Source organism: Protomyctophum parallelum (genome assembly GCF_964188405.1).
Source record: "Protomyctophum parallelum genome assembly, chromosome: 15".
Lineage (NCBI taxonomy): Eukaryota > Metazoa > Chordata > Actinopteri > Myctophiformes > Myctophidae > Protomyctophum > Protomyctophum parallelum.
In genome coordinates this window covers 27692502-27717574 of record NC_139710.1, presented here as the reverse complement: position 1 = coordinate 27717574, position 25073 = coordinate 27692502, and the positions used below count along the sequence as shown (strand labels likewise).

Here is a 25073-nt window from a genome sequence, read left to right as displayed (position 1 = left end):
TGTCCTGGCAGATCTACAAGCTTGTAGATCGGCTATTTTCAAATGGCCGAAATGTGGTCTGAAGTGGTTAATGTATGTTTTGTTTATAATAATAATCCAAATCTACAAAGTAACCAGTAACTAAAGTTTTCAAATACTTGTAGTGGAGTAAAAGTACAGTATTTGCCTCTGAGGTAGTAAAAGTGCTGAAAAGGCATCATTCCAAAACCTACACGAGTTGTGCAAGGACGCACTGTGATTGGCCAATCGCTGTGATTGACAGCCTGAACCTACCCCGAACCTCAGTAAAACTATGCCTAAACCTAACCCTAACTCTAAACTAAGCTCAGTAAAACTATACTTAAACCTAACCCTAACTCTAAACTAAGCTCAGTAAAACTATACTTAAACCTAACCCTAACTCTAAATTAAGCTCAGCAAAACTATACTTAAACCTAACCTAACCTTAACGCTAACCTCATTAAAACTATGCCTGCCCGGGGGCGTGGTTATAAGCACAACCTGGAATTGGAATGTCGCGGGAGGGTGGGGGGTGAATTAAGTGCATTTTACAGCGTGGCCAATCACTGCGCCCCCATCGCCGGATATGCTTGCAGAGACTCTTGGGTAATGAAGTCAAAGACTTTATAGCCGCCATGTTATTTGTGCCCCAAATGGCCACTGATACCCTAAAAACTACATATATGCTGTTTTCAGTGTTTCCATTTTTAGATACGTATACTCCACTACATCTCAGAGGCAAATATTGCACTCTTTAACACTACAATTATGGGAAAGCTTGAGTTACTATAATTACTGCGCATGTGAGTGTGTGGCTGCGTGCGTGCTGCATGCGTGCGCGCGCGTGTGTGTGTGTGTGTGTGTGTGTGTGTGCACTCCCTAAACATTTGTACATTTCTGTGCTCTCTTCTATTATTGGTAACCAAATATGGCAAACACAGGTGTTTGTGTATTTGTCCGGGATTTCCTGACATTACTTTTTACAGCACAGTGTAAATTTGTGTGGACATAAACAAATCATAAAACAAAATACTGTGTGTGTGCGTGAGTGCGTGTGTGCGTGCGTTCGAGGTGCGTGTGTACCTCTCATATTGCTCATGGTGTGGTCGTCGGGCAGACTGGACTGGGGGTCCCGTGCCAGACTGCCACCAACGTACCAGTTGACATTAGGGTTCCAGTCGTTGCTGTAGCCACACAGGTGGTGCTCCTCGAAGTTACACTCTAAAACACACAACGCACACACACGCAACATTCACCTGGAAGCTTAAGTGTTGGGTAGTTAGCTGACAATCTCATCCAGAGCCACTATACGTGTGGAGATCTGGCCATGTTACTGACCTGATACTGGCCATGATACTGACCTGATACTGACCATGATACTGACCTGATACTGACCATGATACTGACCTGATACTGACCTGATACTGACCATGATACTGACCTGATACTGGCCATGATACTGGCCATGATAGTGACCTGATACTGGCCATGATACTGACCTGATACTGACCATGATACTGACCTGATACTGGCCATGATACTGACCTGATACTGGCCATGATACTGACCTGATACTGGCCATGATACTGACCTGATACTGGCCATGATACTGACCTGATACTGGCCATGATACTGACCTGATACTGGCCATGATACTGACCTGATACTGGCCATGATACTGACCTGATACTGGCCATGATACTGACCTGATACTGGCCATGATACTGACCTGATACTGGCCATGATACTGACCTGATACTGACCTGATACTGACCTGATACTGGCCATGATACTGACCTGATACTGGCCATGATACTGACCTGATACTGGCCATGATACTGACCTGATACTGGCCATGATACTGACCTGATACTGGCCATGATACTGACCTGATACTGGCCATGATACTGACCTGATACTGACCTGATACTGACCATGCTACTGACATGATACTGACCATGATACTGACCTGATACTGACCATGATACTGGCCATGATACTGGCCATGATACTGGCCATGATACTGACCTGATACTGGCCATGCTACTGACATGATACTGACCATGATACTGACCTGATACTGACCATGATACTGACCATGATACTGACCTGATACTGACCATGATACTGGCCATGATACTGGCCATGATACTGACCTGATACTGGCCATGATACTGACCTGATACTGACCATGCTACTGACATGATACTGACCATGATACTGACCTGATACTGACCATGATACTGGCCATGATACTGACCTGATACTGGCCATGATACTGACCTGATACTGGCCATGATACTGACCTGATACTGACCATGCTACTGACATGATACTGACCATGATACTGACCTGATACTGACCTGATACTGACCATGCTACTGACATGATACTGACCATGATACTGACCTGATACTGGCCATGCTACTGACATGATACTGAACTGATACTGGCCATGAATCATGATACTGACCTGATACTGGCCATGATACTGACCTGATACTGGCCATGATACTGACCTGATACTGGCCATGATACTGACCTGATACTGGCCATGATACCGACATGATACTGTCTACTGACCATGACCACAACCATGATGCTGATACTGTGGGCAGCAGTGACTCAGGGGTAGAGTGGCCGTCAGGCTGCAATTTGGGAACCCCTGAATTTGCGTGGGGACTCTGGGAGTGGGGAGTGTTGCAGGCCGCCCACAACCTGCCTGAGAGGAGGGACTCCTCCCTACCAACTATCAACTAACCATCCAAGTTTAGACCATGTGTCTCTGAGTCTGACCACATGGTCCCTCTGGGAAGGGAGCCCACCCAGGGACCCCAACTCGCAACAATACATAATGAATAAACCACTTTAGAGCCATTTCCAAAATAGTGAAAATAGCTCAGCTACAAGCTCATTTCCGGGGGTGTGAAGTTCTACATCTCGATACAGTGATGCATTGCTAGGAGCAAGGAGTACCTTTAAGCAATTCCACTGGTCCTTGACATGATAAGGTTTGAGCACCACTGACATTTACAAACAAACAAACATTTAGAAGGCATTTGTATAGAATCTGCCTCGGGTCTTAATGGGTTAATGCTGGGATAAGTACTCCGTCCACCACTGATGTGATGTAAATACACCCCTGCCCCCATGGCTTCGGCTGGACGCCAAGCAACCACCTCTGGAGGGCCAGAGGATTGTTGACACCCTGAGAGAGACAGAACCACTTGAACAAACACAGAAACCACACACACACACACTCTCTCTCTCTCTCTCTCTCTCTCTCTCTCTCTCTCTCTCTCTCTCTCTCTCTCTCTCTCTCTCTCTCTCTCTCTCTCTCTCTCTCTCTCTCTCTCTCTCTCTCTCTCTCTCTCTCTCTCTCTCTCTCTCTCTCTCTCTCTCTCTCTCTCTCTCTCTCTCTCTCTCTCTCTCTCGCTCTCTCTCTCTCTCTCTCTCTCTCTCTCTGGCCTCAGGAATGTTCTTTATCTGGAAAACTGTAATAAAGATGTCGCTTAAATTGAAAACACACGGAGCAGCACAGCCCGACAGCTGTGTGATCTCCTTTGTTCCATATCAATGGAAGGAAATAAAAAAACACTTCCCTTCAACAGCTGAGAGCAACGAGGCATTACAAAGCATCTCAGAGGTGGATGGGTAGAGTAGCCAAAAAACAGTGGTGGAGGAAGTACTCGAACACTTTTACTTGCAGTAAAAGTATCAATACCCCAATGTACTGTAGAAATACATGTTCTAAGTATGTTATTCAGAATTTACTTTAGTAAAAGTACAAAATATTGGCAGCAAAATTTACTGAAAGTACCAAAAGCCAAACGTATGACCCATTTCAAGTTTTCAAAAAGTATACAAATCTTTTGAAAGTAGCCAATCTACAAGCTTGTAGATTGGCTACTTTCAAATAGCCAAAATATAAATATGTTTAGTAAGAAAAAAGTTACTAGTTTTCAAATAATTGCAGTGGGGCTAAAGTACAATATTTTCCTCAGATGTACAGTAGTAGACTAGAAGTAAAAGTATACAGAAAATTGGAAATACTCCACTAAAGTAAAAAGATACCTCAAACTTGTACTTTAGTACAGTAGGCCTACTTGAGTACATGTACTTAGTTAAATCGGCCAAAAAACATACTCAAGTAAAAGTCTAGTAGGTAATTGTACTGTATTGTATGAGTGCAGCGAGACCCTGTCGTGCAGATATTTCAAGCTATATTTACAACAATGGCTAATATATTTATTTTCGGCAGTAAACCAATGGAATGACACTCGAGTCAGAATGAAGTACCGTCCAAAACATGAACAAACAAGGTCTTGAGTGAACAATATCTATTCTGTTTGCAATAAAGACCTTATTTAGAGGCCGCACCAGAGGTTCAGATAATTTGTAACTATTTTGTTTTAACCACTTAAACCCCTTAGCTGTTTCGCTTCGCATTCCACTTTGCTCACGTGCTTCTATCGTCTCTATCGAGTGGAAACCTCATATTCAGGATAGAAATAAAAACAACAAAAGCAGCAGTTCTACAAGCTCAAAACGTGGCACTTCGCGAGACAGACAGGACTAGTGCAATTAACATGATGCATTTTGTTTTCATCAGCACTTTCTTGTATCCTGTACGAGTTGGACCCCAAGCAGAGAATGTTTTGGAACCTGTGAAATACCTATTATCTCCATAATTTATGTTTAAGTTGTTGTTTTTTTTGTTGTTGTAAATTAACGCCCTACTCAAACATACTACGTCATCACACAAAAGCATAATAAGTAGTAGATCTCCAAGCTGGAAACGAAATGATTTGAGCTCATTGGCCATGTGGTAAAAAGCCGGCAGAATCATGACTCCGCATTGGCCACATGGTTAAAAGTGCTCCCGGACTGCGACCGCAACCTATTTAAGAATGATTTTCTCTTGTTGCTACAGAAACACATAACAGTACCTTCCCACAGCGATGAGTTCATGTCCGCTTGTGTCTGGTTGAAAACCACCAGACCACGGACACACACCCTACTGTAGCTGCCCCAGTGCTGACCAGCGGGGAGAGTAACTGAGTACAGTCCTGAGGTACTTTTACTTGACTTGCATGTCATTTCCAACACATTATACTATTTGTGCACGTACTGTATACTGCATTGGACCAGTGTGGTAGATATTTCCTTTCATGCAGTCACATAAAAGTTCCATGAACTGACAAATTACAACCTTTAACCAGTGCTGGAAAGAAACAAAGTAATGTATGTTTTTGAGGTAGCTTTACTTTACTTGAGTATATTTCCATTTCCCACTACACTACACATCAGAGGCAATAAACATTGTACTTTTTACTCCAATACAATTATTGGAAAACGTTTGTTCGTTACTTACTGCAATAATGGACCCTTTCGGAAAATAAATCAACACTCACACTTTCCTGTTGCATTTAGACAGTTTTCTGAAAAACCTAGATGTTTCTATATCAGTGGCTCTCAAATAATTTAATGTGAAGGACCCCACAATTATTTATCATCTCATCTGAAAATATGACTCCTTCCCCAGAAGCAAAGATATGAGTTAAAAATGTTTGCTGTGAAAGAATATATATATATTCAAAGATGTGCACACGTTTTCACAATTTAAACACAATTGCATATCTACAAGCTTGTAGTGGGGCACGTGGTGCTGCACTATGAGCTTGTATATCTGCTATTTTTCAACAGCTAAAGTTTAAAATGATGGTTAAAGTGGTTAAAAGGTGACACAGATGCGTTCCAGGTCTTAATTGGTAAAGCATAATACAATGGCTGACCACACACTGACCTATACAGTAGCCCGGGACGATGTGAACTTCAAAGATGGCAACGCTGTTTTCTGGATCATCTTCAGGCCGGCCCTCCAACAGAATCTACAGCACAGCACAAATACCAATAAATGTGATTATTCAAATGTTCCTATCAGATCAAAACCAGTGGTGGAAGAATTAACCCATTTTGGACTGAGGTCGATTAAAAATAAATCTAAATCCTAAAAGAAAATCTGAAAACCCCATGTTTCTATGTCAGTGGTGCTCATGTCAAGGACCCCCAGAATTATCTCTATTGGGCCACGGACCCCCATCTCAAAATATGTAGTTCCAGGGACCCCCCAGAAGCCAATATTTTAGTTAAAAATGTTCGCTCTGAAATATATATTCAAAGATTTGCACCACATTTTCACGATTTTTCAAAAATAGCAGACCTACAAGCTCGTATGAGCTTGTAGATCTGCTATTTTTCAATAGCTAAAGTATAACATAATGCTTGAAACACCAACAGGGGTTCCCGCCCAAAATGAGTTAAGTACAATGACTGTTTTACTCAAGTTAAAGTAAGTAACAATACGTCTCTGTCAGGCCCAGGCCGTAGCGTAACGGTCTGGGCACCGGACTGGTGATCCAGTCGCGGTGTGCCGCGGGTTCGACTCCCGGACCCGACACGGCCTTTACCGCATGTCATCCCCCCATCTCTCTCCCGTTTCCTGTCAGCCTACTTTCTATCCCTTAAAAAATCAATAAAGGCGTAAGCCGCAAAAAAATATCTTAAAAAAAAAAAAAAATACGTCTCTGTCGGGTGGAAACCTCATACGTCCAAAACTGTTACTTTGCACGGCCAAGGTGCCTGGACCGCTGAGCCACGGCCCAGGCCGAGATAAGAGGTTTCTGATCGACAGCAACGGTCACCAGTACAAAGGCCGTAGTATAAGTATAGGCCGAAAGTTGTTCTACCGTCTGTGGTCGACTAATTTAGCTTTATGTTCAAACGGTTGACCCCATTTGTACCACCAGGTCTTTGAGTTGACACATTGATTGACTATATTTTGTTTGGGGGTTTCTTTATCGATTGGTTCTATAAAGTGAATTTCAACTGAATACTGAATGCGGTTCATGTTGGTTGATGATTTTTGTTATTTTCATTGAAAGTAAATATGTTGTTGTAACCAATTAACTCTGGTTCAAATGCAAAGAGGCTGTTCCAATCAATCTAAGGGTTCTCCATTTTAATTGAGTTGCGATTTCCCTCACGCACACCTGGCTATTCACTATTCAGCTAAACTGAAGAAACCGTTACATTAAGCACAGTGGTGGAAAGTAACTAGTAATTATATTTACTTAAGTACTGTACTGTACAATTTTGAGGTATTTCCAATTTCTAATACTGTTACTTCTACTCCACTACATCTCTCAGATCTACTTTAGTTGCGAACGCAGTGAGCCACTTACTATGACAGCAAGGGCTGAATGTCTGTGTGTGTGTGTGTGTGTGTGTCACGCTGTTACACCACCCGCCCGCCACCAGAGGGCGCAGCTGTAGCACACACACACACACACACACAGGGCGCAGCTGTAGCACACACACACACACACACACAACCACACACACACGAGCTGCGTTCGCTTCCCGCGTTTGCGCGTCTTACTTGTTATAGTAGTATGTCTACTACTATATGTAGATGTCTACACATCTCAGCCATTTGAAAATAGCAGATCTACAAGCTTCTTGTGAGCTTGTACATCTGCTAATAATTGTGGGGTCCTTCACATTACATTATTTGAGAGCCACTGATATAGAAACATCTAGGTTTTTCAGAAAACTGTCTAAATGCAACAGGAAAGTGTGAGTGTTGATTTATTTTCCGAAAGGGTCCATTATTGCAGTAAGTAACGAACACACGTTTTCCAATAATTGTATTGGAGTAAAAAGTACAATGTTTATTGCCTCTGATGTGTAGTGTAGTGGGAAATGGAAATATACTCAAGTAAAGTAAAGCTACCTCAAAAACATACATTACTTTGTTTCTTTCCAGCACTGGTTAAAGGTTGTAATTTGTGGTGGAGCCCCGCCGTTACTTGTAACAGAGTATAGTTCTACATTGCAGTACTTTTACTTAAAGGTATATTCAGTGATTTCACTTAATTCCAATATCACTTCTTCTATTGTTTTGTTGTGATAATCCTCCCTACTATAGAGTGTGCTGACCATATAAAAAGTTCCTCCCTGTCCCCAGTTAACCCCTGGGGTCAAAAAAAACGTAGGTTTCGTTTTTGGCTAGGTGGCCCAGCCTTCATCCAATCAGGATATAGAGGGGCCTTCCACCAATCATGATCGAGCGGGGGCGGGACTTGGTGTGCGTGCTGTTGGCCCCCCCACTGTAGTGCGAGCATGTGCACATCTAGTTACCAGGGCAGACCGTTTTTTTTTCTTCTAAATCACCCAAATCACTGAATGCTCCTTTAAGTAAAACACAAGTATTCCCCCCCCCCCCCCCCCCCCCCCCCCCCCACCACCACTGGTTGGTCACACACCTGGTAGGGGTGGGTGGTGTTGGCCAGGTCCACACTGGCGATCAGCCAGCTGTCAGAGGAGCCGTCGGCGCTCCACAGCTTGTGGTCAAAGTTGTCTCCGTGGGGCCTGAGGTGGACGTGGATGGAGCCCGAGCCGCTGATCTGGTACACCAGCCTCAGGCAGCTCCACTCCGTGTGCTCCAGAGCGGGGCTGGCCAGGACCGCCCGGTCCTGGCCGTGCAAGGAGCCGGAGTCCGTGGTGATGAAACGACCTGCGGGGGAAAGAACAGTACGTCAGTACAGAAGGGGTTTCTTCTGGCCAAGGAACCCCCTTAGCTGACGGCCCCCACTACATTCTGGATAAAATGGTGTTGCGGCAGAGTAACTTCATAGACTTGTTTGACAGCACTATCGTTCGTCAGTGTATGTTGGATTCACGTTATTGTGCATTTTCAGACATTTAACTACCGTAATTTCCGGACTATAAGCCGCGGGTTTTTACCCATGATTTGAACCCTGCGGCTTATACAACGGTGCGGCTAATCTATGGATTTTTACAGCAAACGCAGAGCCATCTCAGGCTCTGAGCTAACGTAGCTGCGGCTTATAGTCCGGTGCGGTTTATAGTCCGGTGCGGCTTGTATATGGGATTTTCCCTAAATTTGGCTGGTGCGGCTTATATTCAGGTGCGGCTTATAGTCCGGAAATTACGGTACATACCTGTAAACTGCATGTGCACCCCACACTAAAACGCTTCGCCGAAAATAGCCAATCTACAAGTTCACAACGCCTCGGAGTGCGAGGCGTTGTTATTTGCTATTTTTGGCTAAAGTCCTCAGAATATAGGTAGGCTACTGTATGCTAGTACTGTATGTTGGTTAAGGCCTACGGCATACTGGCCAAATGCCTGTTGGCCACAATGGCATTTGTGTTGCGTACATTTTGTGGTAAAAGCTGTGTATATAGGAGGGGCTAGCGCCCCTCAAAAAGAAGAGATATCCTATCACACAAAGATTTGGCGGCCCGCCTATAGTAACTCTGTGGGCCCCCTATAGGGCTCCCCTGCAGTACATTATTGGTGTAATATTATGTGTATACAAATATGTACTGCATGTCAGCCTGCAAGCATGTCAGCATGTCAGCACACAGTCTCAATTTTGCAGGCCAGCAAATTCCCAGAGCAGTTGTTTTGAGGAGCACTTGTTTCGGTTCACTTGATGTTCCACATGGAACTGGGGGCGGGGTTATGAGGACAACTGGTATAGCTAAGGATTACAGTCAGTGTATATTTAAAGGAGGAGAGGTCACAGTATACATCACATTAGCCTTCTTAGAGTTGTAAACAGGTTCCTTTTATGGTGCCCATGTTCTTCTTTATAATAGACCTTGTCTAGTAGTTGTTGAAACTACTACTAGACGCGGCACAGCGCGTTGCCGCGCGGCAACGCCTGGAAAATAGAACTGGTTTCTATCGGAGCGTCCGACGCGTCGGACGCTCCGATAGACGCGCGGCGTTCGCAGACAGTGTGTGAGGCCCTTAAACTGGACCTTTCTTACAGCACGAGAAAAGAGCTGCTAGGGGTGGGCGACATAAGACGAAGGAAATATCACAATGTATTATACAAATACATGTATAAATAAAATACATGAATATCCACATGAATATCCACTATGTGGATGTCGGAAGTGGAGCACCCTCGACTCGAGTGAGGTATATGGAGTGTTAAGCACGAGGAGTCGTCAGGGACGGGTTCCGTTTGGAACCGATGGACCGGGGGTGTGACAAGTTGGAAACGGGAATGTTCTGTATGAGTCGGACATTATAGGGAATATAGTATATACTGTATATCCCTCTGATCTGGGCCTGCTTATTATGCTCTAAAAACGGCAAGGTCAGCACAAAGCTAAAATGATGACCAAACAAGCTGTAACTAAGGCTACAAATCACCTTTGACTTACAAACCCCCCCCCCCCCCCCTTTAAAACATGCTGTGTCAGCATCTGTGCCTGTTAGTTGACCTTAAAGTGTGTGTGTGTGTGTGTGTGTGTGTGTGTGTGTGTGTGTGTGTGTGTGTGTGTGTGTGTGTGTGTGTGTGTGTGCGTGTGCGCGCGTGTGTGTGCGCGCGCGCGCGCGTGTGTGTGTGCGTGTGTTGTCTGACAAAGAACAGAGGATCTACAGATATATTAGCTGACTGTCATCCACCACAGGCTGAATAATATCTTCCACACAGCTGTACAGAGGATGACTCAACGCCGGCAGAAGAGGAAGATCGAGAACCCAAATAGCGTCCTCCTGTTTTCTTTTTTACAATTTACAAAGTGTGAGATCCGAATAAGCAGCAGAGTAAAAACACCAACTCTACTCAACAAGTAGCCATCAGGCGAAACAGTCAGCACAGTAACAGTCAGTAAGCAGAGTACTTTTTCCAACACTGCACAAGACCCACTTCTACACCCTTGCTTTGAATTGATCTTTTAATTTTTTGTTATTCATGTCGTGTTATTCATTACTGCTCTTGTTTTTCAATGTTTATGCCTTGCTTTTATTTTTACTTTTTTTCTCCATTGCTTTGTAAAGCACTTTGAGCTGCATTTCATGTCATGAAAGGTGCTCTACAAATGAGGTTTTATTATTATTATTAGTATTATTATAGAGTGCAACAGAGAGAACAATGTAGTGCGCCAAAGGAACTAAACAAAAACACTAGGATCCATGCAGGTAAACAGTGAACCTATAGCATCTGTCTAAACAATGCTATCTAAATAAAACATGAGGACAAGTATAAGTAACAAAACATGAGGACAAGTAACAAACATATATCTGCACAGTAAACTATGATATATAGCGTGCGAGTGCGTGCACATAATGTGCAACGTAGTGCCCCACTATAGCTTAAAAAAAGAATAATAACCATACGCTAGTGTGAAGTGAGGGGTGCCCATTGTGGATGCCACATGATGTCACTGCTTAAAGTAAACATTAAAAGTCCATAGACTCCACATAATGACAGTTACTTTCATTCAGTGCAGATTTGTTGCCACCACATTACTAGACATGAACGCAGTGTTTTACTATTATATAAACAAAACAAGCCACAAGATGCATTTCAATTTGCCACATGATGTCCCATGTCGTCAATGTTTGTTTAACTGATGTGAACAAACATTAAAAGTCCATAGACTAGGCTGCCACATGGCATCACTTTTAGTGCCCTAAACAAACATTAAAAGTCCATAGACTTTGCTGCCATATGACGTAATATGACGTTAGAATGGCTAGCGCCCCTCAAAAATCACACTCATGTGAAGTGAGGTGTGCTATTATGGGTTTTTTTCACACGGGGTCTATAGACTATAAGCTGCTACATGACGAGGTGACAGCCAAGATTATGGACTTTTTAATGTTTGTTTTAAAAGCAGGCCCACCCGGGCGTGATGTGGGGGGCACCATTCTTGGTGTTTCATTCAGGAGTGGTGGATTCTCAAGCCGCAATGGTTCCGCAGGCTCCACATGGCCCATGTTGGTGCCGCAGGCTCCACTTGCGGCTTGAATGGTCCTCCGAAAGGCCTCACGTTGGTTTTTGTTGGGCTTCGTCCTCACGGAAGACACAGGCTGGGGCGCCAATAACCCATACTGCTCCCGGGTGCCGTCTACATTCGGGCTGCCCCCCGTCTCTCCGGTGGTCACCACCAGACTATTCCTGGTTGTCACATAGTCTATTCCTATTCCTAAGTCACTATAAATAGAATAACTAAAACAAAAATACATTGCATGGATGCACCTGGGACGTATCCTCAGTGATGTATCCCATGGTCATCTGGATTTCGGGTCTCAATTATACAGCCTTGGATTTTTGGAGGGGGAGGGGGGGCACAAATAACAATGCGTTTTAACAGCGGGCCAGACGAGTTTTCCGGAAGTGCATTATTTGTCTATGGGACCCGGCGACTACCGGTGATAGCAGGCGAACAGGCGATAGTCGAAAAGTGGGTCGTAGGAACGTCGCCCGAAAATATGAAAATAAATTATCTTTTGGGCGACATCGTCCGGCGATAGTGGGCGATAGCCATTGAAATTCATGTGTCACTCGCTGTTGTTCTCCCGCTGTTAACCCATTTAGGCCTGACCTCAACATTTAAAATAATTATTCTAAATCCTCCAGTTTTCAATAGCTAAAAGGTATATTCAGTGATTTCACTTAATTCAAATATCACTTATTTTTTTGTTTTGTTGTGATAATCCTCCCTACTATAGAGTGTGCTGGCCATATAAGGAGTTCCTCCCTGTCCCCAGTTAACCCCTGGGGGTTAAAAAACCTTAGGTTTCGTTTTTGACTCTCTATCCTGATTGGACGAAAGGCTGGGTCCCACAGCCAAAAACGAAACCTACGGTTTTTTGAGTGAAATCACTGAATATACCTTTAAAACATAATGTTTAAAACACCAAAAGGGGTTCCCGCCCAAAATGGGTTTAAAACGCACTGTGTTAAGACACAATGAAAACACTGAAATTGCTTCTGTGGGCTGTGTCATCAATTCCGGTGTCATTTCAACCTGGCATGATGTAACCTCAGGCCCTTCATGTTCTTGCTGCAAATGCATCCTGGCTTGTTTCTTGTATGAAACAAAATTAGTTTCAAGATGTATTTATATCGACCACATGATGTCTTACTAACTGACATTTAGTGCCCTATGACAACTTAAAGTCCATAGACTTGGCTGGCAAATGATTTACGCCATATACATATATACTTCATGATTTGGAGGGCCCTCAAAAATCCACAGCACATCCCTTTGAAGAGGTGAGTGCTGGGGGCTGAGGCAAGTCTGAAGACTGAGTGCTAGGGGGTGAGGTAGAGTTTGAAGATAAGGATACTATTTATTTATTTGTAGGCCTATATCGCGCTTTCGAAAAAAAACAACATGACAAAGTGCTTCACAGAACAAGTTCAGAACGCACACACAAAACACAGCAAAAGTCAACAGAAAACACTTAAAGTATGTATTGCTAACATTCTGGCTCCAGAGCCTAGCAGGTGCCCAAACAGCAGAAACCCAATGTTGTGTCATTCAGACTACGGTGGATCATGTCTTGAAGCCAGGTATGGAGGTGCCATGCCTTTGGTTATGGCACCTCCATACCAACAAGCTGAATGCGTCTGGCCTACTGGGTGCCGGGCAGAAACCGGGAGCCAATAAAGACATGTGTAAAGTGTTTTTTACTGTCAGTAACTGTGACATAATGTAAGGAACAGGAAGCAAAATCATATAAAGACAGAGACAGACTAGCTACTTGTTACATAAGCCTTGTCCTTACATAACCACTTCCTACTCTCTACACAGCGAAATCCTCAGTGATAATTGAGTGTAACCAAATGGACTGGTTACACTTTGCTCACAATTTCACATTTGACCCCGCAAGCTAGTGATATGGTAGATGCACAGTCAAATGTAGTGATAATTTAAATCTTGAGTGTGATAAAAATGGATCTTACAGAGAACATTTTAACTGGATTTGACTCGGTGCAAACATACAAGTTTTAACTTTTAACACAACAACTATTAGTGTGAATTACAGTAATTAATTTATGGGGGATGGGGACGGACGTGCAATGGTTTCTATGAGAGTTTTATTTAATATATTAATATGTGCAGTTTTATCAAGCTTTAAAGATGGAGTGCCACAATTTTTTACAACCCTAAAACGTGTACAGTATTTGTTAAAATGTTGTTTTTATGTGGACACGCCCACCAGTTCATTAAGTATGCCTGGTTTGCCTGGTGGGTGGTGACTGTCACTATATTACTGTTTATTTCATTGGCCTGTTTGACTGTCAAGGGTTCAGCAACCAAGGAAGAAACCCTAAATACAAAGTTAATACACCATTGCACATAAAAACGACTCCAGGGTGTCTAATGAAGTACTGTCACCTCATGGACACATGGAAAACTGGAAAAATTGTGGCACTCTATCTTTAACCCACCAGATTAGCGTACTTCTCTCATCCAAACATGTCACTATATTACTGAGGTAGAAGAAGAGAAGAGCAGAGCAGAGAAGAGAAGAGAAGAGAAGAGAAGAGAAGAGAAGAGAAGAGAAGAGAAGAGAAGAGAAGAGAAGAGAAGAGAATTGATTTATCATGGGGATAAACACAGTATAGCTGGAGCGCTCCTATTGTTTTAGAATAAATTGTCACTGTAATTCGTATACACATAACTTGGCCAGAGTGAATGTTTTGCAGCCTGTCACATGGTGGTCTCTCTCTCTCTCTCTCTCTCTCTCTCTCTCTCTCTCTCTCTCTGAAGCGAGAACACTCTCTCAATCCATCCCTGTCTTCAGTGTTTACCATCCTGCCGCAGTGCAAGCCAGCGCTTTGTCTCTGCTTTGTGAACATAATCATCGCCTACGATGACCATATCCATCTATTGTGGTTTCACTTTCAACCACAGGCCGGCCGTGGATGCTGTCGTTTTTTGTTTTTTTGTTTCACTGTAAATCCAGATCGCCGTAGCAACCAAACACAAACACCACCGGCGTGGCGTGGCCTCTCTCGTCCTAAGTTATTTTATGACCCATTTTATCGACCCACCCGCTGCACTCCGTCAGCCATGTTCCATTTCAGTCGGGCCGTTTTGCTACAGTGTATACTTTGGTTTCCTGCTGCTCTCGTCCCACAAGTTCTTAAGCATATTAGCTGCGCGCCAGTGTTACACACCGCGGACAGATCTGCAAGCTCGCTCGCGACACGTTGTGAGCTTGTAGATCTGCTATTTACTGTGATCTTCCAAGCTAGTGGCGTGGAAGATTATGTTTGGCAAGCGACACAATCATGGAATGGATTAGGTGGCTCAACAGAGCACGGACCATTATGCTCCTCATATGAGTCGCTAATCACTACTACGTCCCGAGTTCCAATCCAACTCCATGTCATGTCTCATAGGTCTCCCCTCTACCATGTTCAATTTAGGCATTTATGCTCTCATGCAAAGTGACTTACACAAGTGCAACATCAGAAGTAGTCAGAAAACAGTCACATAAAGTAGAGTGCAGAGTGAACAATGGTGTGCCTCAAAGAAACTAGTTTAGCAGGTAAACAATGAACCTAGCATCTGTCTAAACAACATGCTGCTATCTAAATAACACTTTTGTGGCCAAGGAAAAATAGTAAGCATAGTAAGTTATCTATCGGACAAAGGTGACAAGAATGTAGACAAGGACAGAGGATTGGGGTGAGGTGGAATGGAGTCTGAAGAGGTGAGTGCTAGCTAGGAGGGTGACAGTGGGTTTTAACAGCAGGCGACAGACAGACGAACGTTCCGGTTGTGCATTATTTGTCTATGGGACCCGGCGACTACTGGTGATATAGCAGGCGAACAGGCGAGAGGCGGAGGAACGTCGCCCGGAAAGAAGAAATATATTCCTTCTTTTCGGGTGACATCGTACGGCGATAGCGGGCGATTAGGCGATAGCCAATGAAATGCATGATCGCTCGCCTTTGTTCTCCCGAGAGGTGAGGTGGAGCCTGAAGAGGTGAGAAACTGAGCTCAGACCATGGCAGAAATGTGCCCCTCAGACAAAACTAAAAATAAGATCAAGTCATCTGGCTCCAGTTAGTTGCAAACGTCTGGCCAGGATGACACCACCACTTATCATTACAGCAGCAAACGTAAACGCAGCCACGGACAGATTATTCTAAAGCGGGGGGTGTGGGGAGGGGGTGCTTGTGGAAGCGCACGATGGAGTGCAGAGAAGAGGCTAATGTTAGACCTTGCAGACGGTGGAAAAGAAAGAAAATAAAGCCAGAGGGGAGTGAACGGGAATGGTGCGGCTTGGCATGTGGAGTCTAGTGTGAGACTCGATCCACACACGCACGCACGCACACACGCACGCACGCACACACGCATGCACGCACCTCAGTGGAGAGGCCCCTTGCATGCACAAGTCAGTTTAGTCCAGTGATTCTCAATCTTTTTTGGCTTCAGTTCCCACTTTCCCTGATTTCTGAATCCCTTTAAGCAACCGCTCAACATGTTGCTTTGAAAAACCATATAGGTAGCATACTGTATGAGGCTATATGGATCAACGATAACCTTACCTTTTGAAGAACATAACATTACAAATTCCAAGTAGCTCAACATTGTATTTAAGTATGTTTGTATTGTGTGTACAGTGTTGCATGTAACCACTGTACTGTACTGTACTGTACTGTACTGTACTGGTCACACATATTGGATTTCAGTAACAGTAACAGAGGAACAAGTCCTCTGAGAAATAACATGAGAACTGACTTCCCAGCTGCTGCAGCATGTACACTTACACACACACACACACACACACACACACACACACACACACACCATCCCAGCCCTGGCTAAAACCACAAATTCTCTGTGACAAGTGGCCGCTTCCCCATGTGAGATGCCTCGTTACACAGCTTGAGTACGCATGCTCTGTCCCTCCCTACATATCTCTCTCTCTCTCTTTCTCTGATCACCCTCGCTCTGTCTCTCTTCGTTTTATGAATATCTCTCTCTCTCTCTCTCTCTCTCTCTCTCTCTCTCTCTCTCTCTCTCTCTCTCTCTCTCTCTCTCTCTCTCTCTCTCTCTCTCTCTCTCTCTCTCTCTCTCTCTCTCTCTCTCTCTCTCTCTCTCTCTCTCTCTCTCTCTCTCTCTCTCTCTCTCTCTCTCTCTCTCTCTCTCTCTCTCTCTCTCTCTCTCTCTCTCTCTCTGTACAGTAGGTACAGTATAGCAGTGTTTCCCAACCTGTGTGTCGCGGAGCTTTGGTGTGCCGTTTGATGTGTCCAGGTGTGCCGCCTGATTTGACCGAAATTAACACTATCCCTCCCCCGAAAGCAATAGCTACTGAGCAGCTACTACAAGATGGGACCAGTAGCCAAAAAGAGATGCATCCAGAAGACACTACATTTCGCTCCCTCCAGAAAGACACCACCAGAACCCGAAAAGCCGGCTGTTCGCCACACTGTGCGAGGAAATGGAAGCGGAACATCAAACTCTGCTGTTTCACACCGAAGTTCGATGGCTTTCAAGGGGAAAAGTTTTGTCGCGTGTATATGAACTGAGGGAGGAATTCAAGTGCTTTCTGTCCGCTGAGAAATCCAAATATGCCGAACTGTTTGCAAATGAGTACTGAAGTGCAAGACTAGCATGCATGGCGGATATTTTTATCCATCTGAATGAACTGAACAGGAAAATGCAAGGGCGAAATGAGAACATTCTTACAAGCACGGCAAAACTGAACACATTTCGGGAGAAACTCGCCATCTGGCGGCAGGCAAGGGAAAGCTAGACATGTTTCCTTGCAGCAACGCTGGATACAAAGACAATCGTGAATTGTGTGGGGTCATCTGGAAACTTGAAAAAATTGAACATGTGTGTGCTATATTTTGTAAATGAGTTTTCAAAAATAAATTGATGAAACTGAGGCACTGTCTCTGTCCTTTTCTTTCTCTTTAAAGTTATTTGATGAGTGCGGTCATGTGTGTTTTTAAAAGTATATTGGGTTCAAAGAAGTTTTACTCTGTCAAAAGTATAATGTGTTTGGTATCAAAGACGTTTTACTATAAATGTAATATATATATATTTAATATTTTTTTTTTTAATATATATATAATTATGTAATACATATATATTATATATATATATTTAATATATATACAGTATATATATATATACATATACATCCCCCCCCCCCCCCCCGTATATCTAGGTGTGCCCTGAGATTTTTAGGCTATGAAATGTTCCCTGGGACAAAAAAGGTTGGGAAACACTGCAGTATAGAACAGTATAGTACAGTATAGGACATGAACAGACCACAGTTTTAAATCACAGGCAGGCGTCGTAGGTTATACTATAGCCTACCTTCGTCGTTCATCGTCCATCGGGCATAGGTTGGGTCCGATGTGTAGCCGCAGGTGCCTTGCTCAAAGTTACAGGAGCCAGGCAGTTGAGCCTCAGCAGGCTGTTGAGCCTCGACCAGCAACCAGCTCAGCAAAAACACTGCAGAGGAGAGACATGGAACCATGACACAGGGAGAATGGGAGATGCTATATTATACTAGATGGAATCTCGCGCAACTGCGGCGCGATCACGCCTACCGCCTGCACGCGGTCTGTGTTGTTGTTGTTTGTCCGTGAATATCGTGTGTCCGACTGAGACACACAACCGTACATTTTGGACGAAGGCAGACAGCAATGTGTGCTTGGCCACTGACCGTGTTGGTTTTTTTCTCTGTGAATAAGAGAGAGAGAGAGAGAGAGAGATAATCCAAGTGCCCGAGAGCCTTCTCCATATACCGATGATATGCTGAAGATCACCTATAACCAAATGTTGTCAGACAAATAAATAAAGTCTAGTATAATATGTATAGTTTATATGTATAGTTTAATTATGTAGATATTCCATGATTACGTTCTTAACTTATGCGTATGTGATGTATTGCCATGCTTTTTGTTCTTGCTTAATGTAAATCGCTCTGGATTAAGAGAGTCTGCTAAATGCCTAAATTGTAAATTGTCTTTTGTAGGTATATGGTGTGCGGGGTCCATCCATCTACTGAAGTCTCTTTAGCCCAGCACCCACCTGTCCATGTGTCCTCTCTAAAGCCCCCGAGGTGGCCACTCTTTTGTCCGTGCTGCTGGGTACCTTTACCTTGTTCGATGTGATACAGAAAAGGGCAGACCCCACAACGCTGGGTTGAAGACGCAGAGGTCAAGAGAGTGACGTACCACGGCACTTCCGCATACTCCACATACGTCACGGTGCATGACTTGGCTATTATGCACCTGAACTGGCGCACAAAGCTGTGCACTCCATGGGCACAAATATGTGGCTGTGGAATTCTCCCAAATGTAATAATATATAGAACACTCTGTTGGAATGTGATCTATATTGTAAATAACTATCTTATCTTATTCTGAAGTGACAAATCCTTGACAGGAAGTGCCTATTAGAGATGTGTATATATTGGTCAAATAAACACATCTCGTCAGTTCTGATGGTTACGAGCTGAAGGTATTGCTGACTCCTGAGTACTTATTTACGTTCCTCCATTATGAGTGTTTAGCCCGACTAGCTCCAGGCATCTACCTACTGCTGCAATGGCAGCTCTGTCAACAGGTTATGGGCCCAGCAGGACGAGAGATGGTGATAGCCGGTGGAGTCGGATTTGTTTTGATGGAGATGAACGGAACTTTGAATTATGGTTGGTAAAGTTTCTCGGGCACCTTCGGCTGAGGGGGCTGAAACACACTATATTGAACGAGCCTGATATCGACAACGGTGGGCTCGATGAGGAAGAAGCCGCAGCCGAGGCAAGAGCCGCTGAGGACGCCGAGAAAAATGAGGAAGCATATGCCGAACTAATTCAAGTTCTAGATGATACAAGTTTGTCTTTGATTATGCGTGATGCAGCAGACGATGGGAGGAAGGCGTTACAAATTCTGAAGGATCACTATGCTGGCAATGGGAAACCAAGAGTGATTAGTCAATTACAGACTATATTATTCGAGCTGAAGCTTCCATCACGGCACTGAGGAATGCGGAAGAGACTTTGAGTGACGGCTTACTGACCGCTATGATTCTGAAGGGGCTCCCAGAATCATATAAGCCATTTTCCATCCACATTGTACAAAGTGACGACAACATCACCTTCGCCGAGTTTAAAACCAAACTGAGGAGTTACGAGATCACTGAAAAGTTCAGTAGCAATTCCGGGGCTGACAGCGTGATGATAATAAGAGGCAAGTACAAAGACGTGAGACTGTGCTGTTACAACTGCGGCCAGAGGGGGCATAAAGCTTTCGAGTGTGAAGGTGCTGCCGGTCAGAGAGAACAGAGACAGTGGTGCAGTCTTTGCAAAAGTCCCACGCACAACGATGCCAACTGCAGGCGGAGAAGACGGAGAGACAACGTCAACGTGACGCAGGATGAAGAGACGAACACGTTCACCTTCAAGGTGGGCCAGGTGAACTGCGACTTGGACAGCGCCGGGAGACCGAAGCAGAGACTATGTCAGGGCATTGCTCTGAGCATCGGGCTGATGGTCGACACCGGGGCTACGTCACACATTGTGACCGACGTGAAGAAGTTCCGAAACTTCGACGAGAGTTTCGAGCCACGGAAGCATGTTCTGGAGATGGCTGATGGAGTGAGGGCCTCTGGCATAGCGCTGAAGAGAGGTGCTGCAATAGTTTACCTGAGAGATGACAAGGGTCGAGAGGTGGAAACGATGCTGAAGGGGGCGCTGTATGTTCCATCCTTTCCCCAAGACATTTTCTCAGTCAACGCAGCTATATCCAACGGAGCCACAGTCTTCTTCAAAGAGAGACAAAACAAGCTCATCCAAAATGATGGTACTACATTCGACATTAAGGTACATGACAGGATGTTTTACTTAAACACTGTTGATAAGATTACTAATGTTGGCCCAGGCCGTAGCGTAACGGTCTGGGCACCGGACTGGTGATCCAGTCGCGGTGTGCCACGGGTTCGACTCCCGAACCCGACACGGCCTTTACCGCATGTCATCCCCCCATCTCTCTCCCGTTTCCTGTCAGCCTACTATCTGTCCCTTAAAAAAATCAATAAAAGGCGTAAGCCGCAAAAAAAATATCTTAAAAAAAAAAAAAAAAGATTACTAATGTTGATGAATGTCATGGGTGTTATGATATCAAAACGTGGCATGAAATTCTAGGACATTGCAACTACGAAGATGTGTTGAAATTGCAGAATGTAACTGAGGGTATGGACATTAAAGGCAAGGTTGATATTTCCAAATTGTCATGTGAAGTGTGCACAAAAGGTAAATTTGCTCAGAGCCGAAACAGAGAGCCAGACCAAATAGCTAAAGCTGCACTACAACTTGTACACACTGATTTATTTGGACCAATCGATCCAACGGCTAAAGATGGATTCAAATATACTCTAGCATTTACTGATGACTATTCAGGAGCAATTTTTGTTTATTTCTTGAAATCTAAGAGTGACGCAGTCAAAGCTACAGAAAAATACATTGCTGATGTTTCACCTTATGGGAAAATTAAGTGTATTCGATCAGATAATTGTACCGTGTATGCTTCTGGTCTATTTCAAGCATTGCTAAGCAAAAATGCCATCAGACATGAGATCTCAGCTCAGAATGGGACAGCTGAAATAAATAGGAGAACACTGTTTGAAATGGCCAAATGCATGCTGATTGAAAGCAGTTTACCAAAAGAATTGTGGACATATGCAGTAATGACTGCTGCTGTTATTCGAAACAGGTGTTTCAACAAGCGTGTAGGACAGACCCCATATTATATGTTGACAGGAAAGAAGCCAAACCTTTCGAGAATGAGAACATTTGGGTCACCATGCTATGCATACAAGCAAGACAAGAAAAAGTTGGATTCACGATGTGAAGAAGGTATCTTTGTAGGCTATGACAAATACAGCCCAGCTTATTTGGTGTTTTATCCTAACACAGGGAAAGTACTTGTAGCTAAACACAGATTGGTAAAATTCATTCAAAAGAGTGTCATTGCGAGTCAGACTCAAACAGAGCAAGAAATGGAGGAGGATGATGATTGCAGTATGAGAAGGGTTGTAAACCATCTGCCTGAAGTTGGGAAGACTAGTGTAATCCCAAAAGAGACACAAAAACAAGATGCAGAGTCAGAGATGAGTGATCTGGTTGACATTCAGGCAGGTGAATGTAGCCAGAGTACAACTTATCCAAAAAGAGAGAGGAGACCACCTCAATATTTAACCCATTCTGACCTGAGATCAGATTAATACGAGGTTTCCACTGGACACACACTGGTCTGATTAACCCATTCTGACCTGAGATCAGATTCTAAAAATGTCAGTCGTTCTTCGATTTTTCAAAAAATAGCAGACCTACAAGCTCGTATCGCGCCACTCGGTGGCGCGATATGAGCTTGTAGATCTGCTATTTTTCAATAGCTAAAGCATAACATGATGCCGACACCAAAATGGGTGCCCGGTCAGAATGGGTTAAAGGATTACGAGTGTCAAGCTAAATCTGATTACCAGGGAAATGTAACCTTTGATTATTGTTATGGAGTGATGAGAGAAAATGAAAAATTTACCCTGACTATATTGCCAGAGGGCAAGAATGCAGTGGGGGGTGAAAACAAAAACAGGGTGATGAAGCATTATTGTCACAACACAGTAAAACAAAAGAAAAGAAGGAAAAATAAGTGTTCATTTGTGTTTGGGTGATATGCTATCTGATTATGTGATTTATGTATTGCTATTTATTAATGAGTATTTGAAAGTAACATGTATTTGAGAAATGACATGGGTATTTGAAGTTGATGATTGCAACCAGTAATTTGATGTGATGACAGATGTAAAAGAGATGCTTACATTTTGCACATATTTATTGAAACATTTTATTGGTATTGAAAAGGATTTTTATTGGTTTTGAACAAAGTGATCATTGTGTGAAATGTTGATGAGATGCACTGTTTAATATGCAAGTTTAGGATTGTATTTTATTGTTTACCAATATGCGATCAAGTGGGGGTGTTGGAATGTGATCTATATTGTAAATAACTATCTTATCTTATTCTGAAGTGACAAATCCTTGACAGGAAGTGCCTATTAGAGATGTGTATATATTGGTCAAATAAACACATCTCGTCAGTTCTGATGGTTACGAGCTGAAGGTATTGCTGACTCCTGAGTACTTATTTACGTTCCTCCATTATGAGTGTTTAGCCCGACTAGCTCCAGGCATCTACCTACTGCTGCAATGGCAGCTCTGTCAACACACTCGTTTATGGGTCCCTTTATGTTTGTTTCCAACATTTTAACATCCCTAATTTTTCTTTTGTGTCTCGAGCTAAACAAATGGAACCACTGTGAATAGGCCTATAGAAGACATGCAGTAGAACCATGACACAACGCTGGGAGATATGTGTATATATATATATATATATATATATATATATATATTTTTTTTTTTTTATTGTATATCCTATGTGATATGAGATAATGTGATATGAGACTGATATCGTTTTAATCACTTACGGGACCGTAAACCCATTTTCAACTTTGTCTTCATATAATTGGTCCTCAAACTTTTGTGTGTTGATATAAGACCAATGGCTTCTATTTCAGCATACCAGGGAGAGCAAGGTTGAAGTTTGTATTAACTTGGCATCTCCATCATTACATTCATTGGTATGAGCAGGTTTCTGAACTCCGCCGATAAGATGCAGCTGTGTAGACATACATTGTTCCATCCAAATTATAATGACAGTGAGGACCAAAATATGAAGATATGGTTTAAAGTGGCCCTTTAAGCCTCATTGTATATAGGCCTACTTCCTACCACTATCAATGTTTCTGTATAGATCTGCTATATTAATTGATTTACATTAATTATGATTTATAAATATTAATTAATTAATAATATCAAGTAGGCTAATTAATATCAACTAATCACGGTGTGGATATTGACGTAGCCTAATTGGACAACAATATTTTGACGTTTGATTTTGTCCATATCGTCCATGTCGTGCCATAAAAGCAGCTCTAAAAGTTGCAAACATGCAAGATTGAACTGCAGACTGCAGACAGACTAGGCGCCTACACTAGTAGACCTACTAAACAAAGAACTCGACGTAGGTTACATAGAAGGGGGGGGGGAACTCTTTCAATTTACCCTGTAAGGAAAGGCAAACGCCGGTCATTGTAGCCACGGTAAAGAAAGACATAGCCTATTCCTCCTTGGCTGTTCTGTTCTTCAAATCCTCCAGCGTGGAGACGCGAATGCCGGAGCGTCTGCTTTCTGCGTCCTCGTGCGTTGCGCGTCCAAAAAGTCTGTCTTTTCTTCACCAGAACGCGCGCGTCATCACATCACATCACACATGCACACACAGACAGACAGCGAACAGCGACAGGTTTGGGTCATCAATGTCATCACTATCATAAATATCAGCTGTCTTCGCGTTACACGTTCCTGTCACATGACAGGAACGGTTGGAAAATCCGTAGCCTGCAGTGGATGGATAGATGGCTTTGGTGTAGGAGGCGGTCCAGGCAGAAGCTTCTATATCCGTTAGAACCGTTATAATCTGATCACATTCACAGCATCCACATGAAATCTGAGCACTGCACACTATACTAACCCGATCCTCCTCCTCTTCTTCCTAATGTGGGGTAGGGCTTTGCTAAAATGTCTTTCTTTGTTTTTACTTGCTGTAGATAAAAGTGGCAACAACGAATACTGGACGACTCACCCCGGTGAGTGCCCGTTTTCCCCAGTGAGGGGGATAACTTTGTAATATGCTATTGGCTGTTTGTATTCTTTTTGGAAAAATATAAAAAGATACTCCTGTGGAAAGTCTATATTATATTACTTATATCGACCCTATAAACAATTTAGTATTATTTAGTATATGTAAGGTTTTGCCCCCTCAAATGGTACCTCGTCAGATAATCCCCACATATCCTACAACAACTTCTGTGAACAGACTTCACTGTAGTAGCTTTTCATAAATTATATTTGTACTTAGGCTGTCTGCTGTCATGAAAGTTTATAGTTAGAGAAATTCAAAATCCAGCTGTCCGCTAGTCTCTCAAGACAGACTGTTGCCTCGCGTCAAATTTCGAGGAACAACAGGGGAGGCGCTGTTTTCCCGAATATTTGACGATGGGATTCTCAGATTGGCCGTCTGCTGTCCAGCCTCTCCCACCCCTCACTGGGGAAATTTCTGGGAGGAAAACAGAAACGGGTCT

The 25073-nt window shown here is 43.4% G+C and overlaps 1 protein-coding gene across 1 annotated transcript in view; it reads right to left on the bottom strand.

Annotated features, from left to right (window-relative positions):
- The window catches only part of mamdc2a (MAM domain containing 2a), a 38716-nt gene extending 14364 nt beyond the window's left edge, over window positions 1-24352 (bottom strand). Inside the window, exons 1-5 of the mRNA XM_083784140.1 lie at window positions 23998-24352; window positions 18186-18323; window positions 8328-8578; window positions 5807-5891; window positions 1084-1221 (exon numbers count right to left, since the gene is read on the bottom strand). Of these exons, the coding sequence (XP_083640266.1) occupies window positions 1084-1221; window positions 5807-5891; window positions 8328-8578; window positions 18186-18323; window positions 23998-24049 (664 nt within the window). The 5' untranslated portion in view covers window positions 24050-24352. The remainder of the gene's footprint in view (window positions 1-1083; window positions 1222-5806; window positions 5892-8327; window positions 8579-18185; window positions 18324-23997) is intronic.
- Window positions 24353-25073: the final 721 nt, after the last annotated feature.